This window comes from Raphanus sativus, chromosome 3 (assembly GCF_000801105.2).
Source record: "Raphanus sativus cultivar WK10039 chromosome 3, ASM80110v3, whole genome shotgun sequence".
Taxonomy (NCBI): domain Eukaryota; kingdom Viridiplantae; phylum Streptophyta; class Magnoliopsida; order Brassicales; family Brassicaceae; genus Raphanus; species Raphanus sativus.
The window spans coordinates 10,175,770-10,184,812 of NC_079513.1; the positions used below are offsets into that span (position 1 = coordinate 10,175,770).

The 9,043-nt window shown below is 36.9% G+C and overlaps 1 protein-coding gene across 5 annotated transcripts; it reads left to right on the top strand.

The window, feature by feature from the left end:
* Positions 1 to 234: 234 nt before the first annotated feature.
* Positions 235 to 7,730, top strand: LOC108846145 (structural maintenance of chromosomes protein 3-like). Of its 5 annotated transcripts, XM_057005566.1 has the most exons (29): positions 241 to 574; positions 688 to 800; positions 901 to 976; positions 1,123 to 1,161; positions 1,389 to 1,736; positions 1,834 to 1,905; positions 2,030 to 2,109; positions 2,190 to 2,268; positions 2,372 to 2,489; positions 2,601 to 2,776; positions 2,957 to 3,202; positions 3,359 to 3,480; positions 3,638 to 3,782; positions 3,947 to 4,119; positions 4,199 to 4,298; positions 4,367 to 4,503; positions 4,579 to 4,783; positions 4,887 to 4,974; positions 5,060 to 5,209; positions 5,304 to 5,455; positions 5,551 to 5,742; positions 5,816 to 5,999; positions 6,088 to 6,158; positions 6,235 to 6,386; positions 6,461 to 6,629; positions 6,707 to 6,862; positions 6,936 to 7,022; positions 7,107 to 7,281; positions 7,424 to 7,730. In XM_057005566.1, exons 7-29 carry the CDS (start codon positions 2,090 to 2,092, stop codon positions 7,615 to 7,617), a joined length of 3,291 nt encoding a protein of 1,096 aa, XP_056861546.1. In that variant the 5' UTR covers positions 241 to 574; positions 688 to 800; positions 901 to 976; positions 1,123 to 1,161; positions 1,389 to 1,736; positions 1,834 to 1,905; positions 2,030 to 2,089; the 3' UTR covers positions 7,618 to 7,730. The 5 variants fall into 5 exon arrangements, with proteins under 5 accessions (XP_056861547.1, XP_056861546.1, XP_018474869.1 ...); XM_057005567.1 differs by having other exon boundaries at positions 235 to 316; positions 688 to 976; XM_018619367.2 differs by having other exon boundaries at positions 241 to 800; positions 1,669 to 1,736.
* The last annotated feature ends 1,313 nt before the right edge of the window (positions 7,731 to 9,043 follow it).

A 9,043-nucleotide genomic window follows, 5' to 3' on the forward strand; every position in this document is an offset into this window, starting at 1 on the left:
TGTTTCTGTTTTAGACAATGTAAAATTTATTCTCCAAGCCAAATCAACTTCCAAAACTGTGTTTTTGTTTTAGACGTAAAACCTGTCTCTGTTTTAGACAATCCAAACACATAAGAGAAACACTACATGATATATTCAGACTCAAACACCAGCAATGTCTTGGGACGCCTTCCATTGTTCTCCTCTCTCTCTCTCTCTCTCTCTCTCTCTCTCTCTCTCTCTCTCTCTCTCTCTTCTCTCTCTCTCTCTCTCTCTCTCTCTCTCTCTGTTCTTCTTTCTCTTCCTCTCTGGTCTCTCTATCTCTCTGTTCTTCATGGTCGTCTCTCTCTCTCTCTCTGTTCTTCGTCGTTCTCTCTCTCTATGTGTTCTAAGTTGTCCTCTGTCTCTCCTTCACCTGTCTCTGTTCTTCGTCATGTTTGTAACTGAAAAATAAACAGACCAATACGGCAATACCTAATTTCCTTTTAGTTACCCCCAAACAAATTTCGATCTTTTTTAACTCAAGTCTGGTTATGTTATTGTGTCGATCGGGTCAGAAAGGTTTAGTGGGCAATCGCAATTGTAAAACGCAATTGTATTAACTTTTAGTAATTGATTAAAGGAAACATGTATATATATATTTATAAATATATGATTCCTGTTTCCATTTGGCTGATCTTTTCCCCGGTCTTTTGTTTTATCTTTCAGCAAGAAAACCCTAGAGTTCAACTATCAAATTAGGGTTTGGAGTTTAGTCCATCGCTATCTGCTTCGACAAGTGGGAGTAGCTAGAGTGACCTTTCGCCATGTTCATCAAGATGGTGCCAGTTCCCTCCCTCTAAAATTGTAGTTGGAACTGCTTTTCATCTACCATATAATCACACTACTGAATTTCTTCTCGAGTTTTTGATTTTTCGCAAGGTTATAATCGAAGGTTTCAAGAGTTACAAAGAGCAAACTGCTACTGAGGATTTCAGCCGCAAAGTTAACTGTGTTGGTAATGTTCACGGATCTCCGATTATTAAGTTTGCCAATGTTTTACACGTTTGATTTGTTCTTGTTGGTAATTGTTGCACCTATGATTTCTTGGTAGATCTAAACTTGTTGCTGACACTGATGATCTAATGTTCTAATTTGATGCAGTTGGGGCAAATGGGTCTGGGAAAAGCAACTTTTTCCAAGGTTAGGTTTGAGCTTCTTCATCATTTTTTTTTTTGTCAAACTGTGAATTTCATAGAATATGAGAAAGGTTTGTAACTAGTTACAAAAGAGTTTAATCAGCTATGGTATACCTTCGACAAATCTTTCTACCATCAGCTAGAGTGTCACTGAAACCTAGCAACATTTCACCTCCTTCAATCAGCTCGAATTCTGGCTGCCTTGACTTACGGTTCTTCTTCTTTCTGAAGATGTCCATGGTGACAGTCGTAGCGATAATAAGAGGAAGAGAAAGTGGCATGGTGGTGGCATCATTGATCGGAGAGGAGAAGATGATTTGATCTGTGAGAGAGAGAGAGAGGAAGAAGGATTTAAGAATCCTCGGGGAGGGTTTTTGGAATTGACTTGTGGATAAAGTCAACGACAAGAGAAGGGGAGAGAGAGATGCGAAGCTTGGTCCATATATTCCGTGTATGTAAAGAAACATCTCTAGCTCTTGATTCTCATTGAATTATTGGTTTTTGGATGCAGCAATTCGTTTTGTACTGAGTGACATCTTCCAAAATCTGAGGAATGAAGATAGGAAGGCGTTACTCCATGTATGTCCATAAATTTGCTCTGTTGACTGCATTTGATGCTAGCTAACTATATATCTTGCAAAATTGTATAACTCCGAGTTATCCTGTCATTGGACAGGAAGGTGCTAGTCATCAAGTTGGATATGCGTTCGTGGAGATAGTCTTTGATAATTCTGATTACCGTATCCCTGTAATAATTCATAAATTCATAATTGATCTTTCGAAATGATGAGTATATATATATTTTTGCTGCACCTTTCAAGATCTGAACATTTCATTTATTGTCTGATCTGTGGCTTATGCTTCTCGACTAGGTTGATAAAGAAGAGATTCGCTTGCGCCGAACTATTGGTCTGAAAAAGGATGAATATTTCATGGACGGGAAACACATTACGTTCGTAACTCTTCTATGAGTTTTCCATTGCCCTATTTCGTGGATTGGTGAAAAGTTAATTTTTTAAACAAAATTTTCAGAAAAAATGAAGTTATGGATTTACTGGAGAGTGCTGGATTTTCTCGTTCTAATCCGTACTATGTTGTTCAACAAGGAAAGGTATCTCCATTGCTCCTGCAAGGGAATATTATTGTGTTGCCAAGAACATTAAAGAAGCTAAACTAGGATTAACAGATCTTTTTTTTATGTGGTATGTTTGTAGATAGCCTCGTTGACACTGATGAAAGATTCAGAACGGCTGGGTCTACTAAAAGAGATTGGTGGTACCCGTGTTTATGAGGAGAGACGCCATGAGAGTTTGAAAATTATGCAGGTTACAGGTAAGTTATCAGTCTGCACTGCACTAATAGCGAAACCTCTTTAGGTTTTTCTCGTGCATGCATGCATGGCTACATCAAAAATCTATTACAGCCGCATGACTTGTTTCACAGGGATCAAACGGAATCAAATCATCCAAGTTGTCCAATACTTGGATGGCAGACTAAAGGATTTGGACGAAGAGAAAGAAGAACTTAGAAAATATCAACAACTTGATAAGCAGAGAAAATCACTTGAATACACCATTTATGACAAAGAGCTTCATGATACTAGGGAGAAACTTGAACAGGTAAACCAATAAATTTAGGGATATGTTTTCAGTATTGTCTTTCTAGTTCTGTTGCTGCTCTAAATTTAATGTTTTATTGAGCTTCTGGCAGACTCTTAGCTTTTACTATTTTTTCTGTTCACTCACACATCACTTTGGCTTTACCTTTTCTACATCTGGGAATTTTATGTTATGATCCAGGTTGAAGTTGAAAGAACTAAAGCATCTGAAGAGTCTACAAAAATGTATGACCGTGTTGAGAAGGCCCAGGACGAGTACAAGAGCTTAGATGAGTCGCTGACAGGACTGAAAAAAGAGCTTCAGACAATGAACAAGAAGAAAGAAACTGTTGAAGCACGAAAAACTGAAGCTATAAATAATAAGACAAAACTGGAGCTTGATGAGAATGATTTCAAGGAACGGATTGCTGGAAATATCCAGTCTAAGGTATTTAATTGTTACACATGTGAACACACAAACTGATTACTCACTCACTTCTGTATAGAAAATTTAGGAAAGGAAGTATACATCAGTATGCATTTAAAGCTGTCGGTTTTCTAAATGTTTAGCTAATATGCACTAATGAAGTGTTATGCCTTTCAGAATGATGCACTTGAGCAACTTAGTGTGGTGGAAAGAGAAATGCAGGATTCTTTGAAGGAACTAGAGGCGATTAATCCCTTGTATGAGAGTCAAGTTGACAAGGAGAAGCAGACGACCAAAAGGTAGGCCTATATATATTGTCAGTTTAACACGAAAATAAGCTTTGTTCCTACTAAAAGAGAGTGGGTTGTATATATCTTGTTTTTTTCCTTTTTATCCTATTTTATTATGAATAAGAGTACTCTTACTTTGACAACTAGTGTTTTTTTTTTCTTACAGAATAATGGAGCTGGAGAAGAAGCTTAATATTCTTTATCAGAAACAGGGACGTGCAACTCAGTTCTCAAATAAGGCTACTCGAGACAAATGGCTCCGGAAAGAAATTAAAGATCTCAAGCCTGTACTAGACTCAAATATAGTTCAAGTGAGTTTGCATTATTTGACATGGATACTGAAAGGATGGAAACGTTGCCAAATATTTTGTTCTATAACATTTGAATCTCTCTATTATTTCACGTTTTGCAGCGGATATATATGGAATCAGTTTTACATGATTGGTGGTGCTATAACATGTTTCGTCTATTGTAGGAGCAAAAACTTCAGAATGAAATTTTTGGCCTCAATGTTGATTTAAGGGAGCGTGATGCACACATCAAGAACCATGAAGTTGAAATTAGTGAACTGGATACTCATATTTCCAATTCCCATGAAAAATTCAATATTAAAAAGAGGGAGAGGGATGAAGAGCATAGAAAAAGAAGGTAAAGTATTGCTGTCATAAGTATAGTAGAGAATTTCTTCAATATAACAGAAGATATGTTTTTTTTTTTGGTAACACAGGGAAAAATGGGGAGAAGAAAGTGAACTATCTTCTGAAACTGAGAAGTTGAAAACGGATCTTGAAAGGGCAAAGAAAACTCTTGATCATGCAACTCCAGGAGTGAGTGAGTTATTGATCAGCTTAGGTACCTCGTTTAAAGTAATTCAACTGTTTCATTTTTTTCTCAGGATGTAAGGCGAGGACTGAGCACTATCAAACGGATTTGCTCTGAGCATAAGATAAATGGAGTTTTTGGTCCACTTGTTGAGCTGGTTGATTGCGAGGAAAAGTTTTTCACTGCAGTTGAAGTCACTGCTGGAAACAGGTATGCTTGAAACTTTCTATAATGTTCACTCTCTTTACTATCTGCTGGCTTATAATTTGCTCTTTTAATATGTAGCCTATTTCACGTAGTAGTTGAGAATGACAATATTTCAACAGAGATAATCAAACACCTGAATTCTCGAAAGGGTGGACGTGTGACCTTCATACCTCTGAATCGGGTAAAGACGCCGCCTCACGTAAACTATCCACAAAGTTCTGATGCAATACCACTGCTGAGAAGATTGAAGTTCGACTCAAAATTTGCACCAGCATTTGCCCAGGTGCTCCTTTTGCTCTCTCGCACGTGAACTTATTTCTTGTCACCTTAACTATTTCACTTTTGTGCTTATTTTTTTTCCGATATCGTAACGTGTCTTGATGTAGGTTTTTGGTAGAACAATAGTATGTTGTGATCTGAATGTAGCAACAAGAATTGCTAAGAGCGATGGCTTGGATTGCATAACTTTGGAAGGTTGGAACTGAAAATACATTTAGTTTTACTATGCTTCAAATTCGACATGTATGGTACCTAAAGAGGTTCTGGTGTGTCATGACAGGTGACCAGGTGAGCAGAAAGGGTGGTATGACCGGCGGATTTTATGACCACAGGCGGTCAAAATTGAGATTCATGAATACCATAATACAAAATACAAAGTCTATTGATACGAAGGGGAAGGTGTTGGAGGATGTTAGAAGACAGCTGCAAGATATCCTTTCCATAACTTAGTTGTGTTTTTTTCTTCTTTTTCTTTTCCATGCCAAAAGTTCTCAAGTCAAAGCGTTTTACTTAAAATTTCTCACTGATAGATCAGAAGATCACACAGCTTGTTACTGAGCAGCAGAGACTTGAGGCAGACTGGACGCATAGCAAATTACAGGTGGAGCAACTGAAGCAAGAGATAGCTAGCGTGACTAAGCAGAAACATGATATACATAAATCCCTTGAACATAAGGTCATTCTTTTGATTTGATGCCTTTTTTTTTTTAATTTTTCATTCTTTTGAATCATTTTTCTAGCAGTTTATAATATTTCTTAACCTGTTTGCAGGAGAAATCACTAGGTGACGTTAGAACACAAATGGAGCAGTTAAGATCTAGCATGGCCATGAAGGAAGCTGAAATGGCCACGGAACTTGTGGATCGCCTAACCCCAGAAGAAAGCGAAGAATTATCACGATTAAACCCAAAAATTAAGGATCTTAAGGACAAACTTATTGCAATCAAGACAGATCGGATTGAGGTTGGCCAAATGGTTTGACTGTTTGCTTTCTCTTGTTGAGTTGATTTCTAATTTATGTCTGATTTACAAACAGAGGGGGACAAAAAAAACAGAGTTGGAGACTAATTTGTCTACCAACTTAAAGAGGAGAATGAATGAGTTACATGCTACCATAGCTTCCATCGAGGATGATAGTTTGCCTAGTTCAGCTGGCTTAGAAACACAAGAACTTTATGATGCAAAACTATTGGTTGAAGAGCTCACAAACGAGCTCGAAAGTGAGCCCCAAACACTCTGATCTACACTGTTTTGAGCTTGTCGTTTACTGTTTGGACTTGTAGACTCACTGCCATTTCATGGTTTTAGGTCTCTGTCGAAGCATAGATGAGAAGACTAAGCAGGTCAAGAGAATTAAAGATGAGAAAGCAAAGTTAAAGGTAGTAATATTATCTGTAGATTAAGAGAATATCGATAGTCCTATTAGTTATCTGAAAAGATTTCTTGTTCTCTCAGACATTGCAAGATGACTGCGAGATGAAAGTGCAAGATGCAAATAAAAAGTTGGAGGAACTATTCAGCCATCGTAACACACTCCTTGCTAAGCAGGAAGAGAATAGGAAGAAGATTATGGGAATGGGTCCATTGTCATCTGAAGCTTTTGACACGTATGTTTTGTTTTTTTTGTTTTTTTTCGTAAGATTTCTATGATATTTATAAGCTATTATGGTAATAATAATAGGTATAAACAAAAAAATATAAAGGAGCTACAGAAGATGCTACACCTGTGCAGTGAACAGCTGCAACAGTTCAGCCATGTTAACAAGAAAGCGCTTGATCAATATGTAAATTTCACAGAACAGCGAGAAGAACTTCAGAAAAGGAAAGCTGAGCTTGATGCAGGAGATGAGGTAGGAGTCATACTCTTTACTGAATTCTATGTAGAAAGTAGGAGTTTGACTTTCTGACACATTTGACGTTCCTGCAGAAAATTAAAGAACTGATTACAGTTCTGGATCAGCAGAAAGACGAATCTATAGAACGTACTTACAAAATGGTTGCACTTAACTTCCGGGGTATATTCTCTCAGCTTGTGCAAGGTGGACATGGTGACCTTGTCATGATGAAGAAGACGAATAAAAAGGCATGCTTCTGATTTCCTTGATAACACTCCCATATTTTATTTAATTTAATCCCTTGTGAGTTTTCATCCACAGGACCGTGATCATGATGCTGACGATGATGTGTGTGGTGAAGCTGCTACAGAGGGAAGGGTTGAGAAATACGATGGTGTAACAGTGAAGGTACAGAAGACTCGGGGACACTAGATATAAAAAAAAAGACTTGTCTAGTTTTCACGCTGATCGCATTTGGGATTTGTTTGGTAGGTGTCGTTTACTGGTCAAGGGGAGACACGATCAATGAAACAATTGTCGGGAGGACAAAAGACCGTTGTTGCTCTCGCATTAATATTTGCCATCCAGAAATGCGATCCTGCACCATTCTATCTCTTCGATGAGATTGATGCGGCACTTGATACTCAATATCGAACTGCTGTCGGCAGTATCCTTTTTTATCTATTTTTTTTTTTTAGTCTTTTACTGCAACTTTCTCACACGTGCACAAAAACTCGCTCCTCTCCCCCTGGTAGTAACATGATGTACTTAGGAATTATGATGATTTCTTAACCAAACAATTTTATCAGACATGATTCGTGGTTTAGCTGATGACAGCGTAAGTACGCAGTTCATAACCACCACTTTCCGTCCGGAGCTAGTAAAAGTTGCGGATAAGATATATGGAGTGTTTTATGAGAATAGAGCGAGTATTGTGAAAGTTATTTCAAAGGACCAGGCGTTGAACTTCATCCAAAATGAATATCAGTCCCATGATACTTGATCATCATGCACTCAGGTTATTTACTCTTTCTTCCAAGTACTAATCTATTCTTTTAGACATTGTATGTAAAATCTAAACGATGTTATTTAGCTATTTTAACTATTTTCCAGAAAGTTTGTGCATTTACATGTCTTCAGAGATCTAGAATTGAGCATCTAATACCATCGAGTTTGCTTGTACGATATATGTGTATATATATATATATATATATAAAGTTAGCGTTTCACTATTTTGGTGATGAATCGTATCATCTACATGTATGATACATCATCTTAAGAGCATCGTTAACCCTCAACCCCACTAAAAGTTTTTTATAAAAAAAATTTCTTTTGACTGATTAAAAATAAATTAAAAAATGCACCGATCGTAGACAGCCACATGTCAATGAAACCTATGAACAGTGCAAAAAACAGACCAAAGACGATCCTTATTTAGCGATTTCTGGAACTGGTTTTTACAAAAAAATGGGCCCCACCACCTTAAGAAACCCTGTTGTAACCGCATAACTGTGCTCTAATATTAGAAGAAGCATATATAGACAAGGAAAATAAAAGAAACACACAGACGAAGAAAATGTGTTGGTAGCAAAAGGGTAAAAAAATGTGACACACAAACAGATAGGGTCGGCTTAACTCTAGGAGGAGCCCTTGGGCAAAGTTATACTTTGGGCCTATAATTAATTAATTTTAATATTATTATTAAAAAGAATATTAGTTTTTTTAAAAAATAACTAAATTTAATATTTGTATTTTTATTTTAAATTTAAAAAGCTTAGATTACCCTATATTCTAAATTTTGTTTTAATTAAACACCACAAAAACAAAAAAAAACAGAATTTGGTTTCTTATAGTAAAAAAAAATCTAGGCCCCTGTTATTATTAAAAACTAGAATTTAGGTGGGCTCTGGGACAGGTGCACTGCTTACCCTCCCCCTTAAGCCGGTCCTGCAAACAGAGATGGTAACACAGAATTTTACAACAAAGTAGAAACAAACGCAAAATATTATAATTTGCTTACATAATAATGCGCATGATTGGGTTTCAACAAAGGCTGAGATCCATATGTTGCATTGCGGTATTTCAAAACAACTTCTCCAAAGAAATTTGATATATTTTGGTGTGAGGTACTAACATTGATATATAAGGATATGAGTGATTGTTTAACTGCAGTGACAACACAAGAAGATGTGAGATTAGTTGTCTAAAATTCTTTTAAAAGGTATCAGTATACGACAGGGGCGGATCTAGAATCCATTTTCATCCGGGGCAACAATATATAAGATAATATATGATAAGAGACAATTTAAAAATTCTTTGAAAATTAAATTATATTTCACAAAATTATGGAGAGCAGTTGCCCCACCCAAAACCTCTATAGATCCGCCACTGTATACGAGGCAGCATCTCTCTCTCTCTCTCTCTCTCTC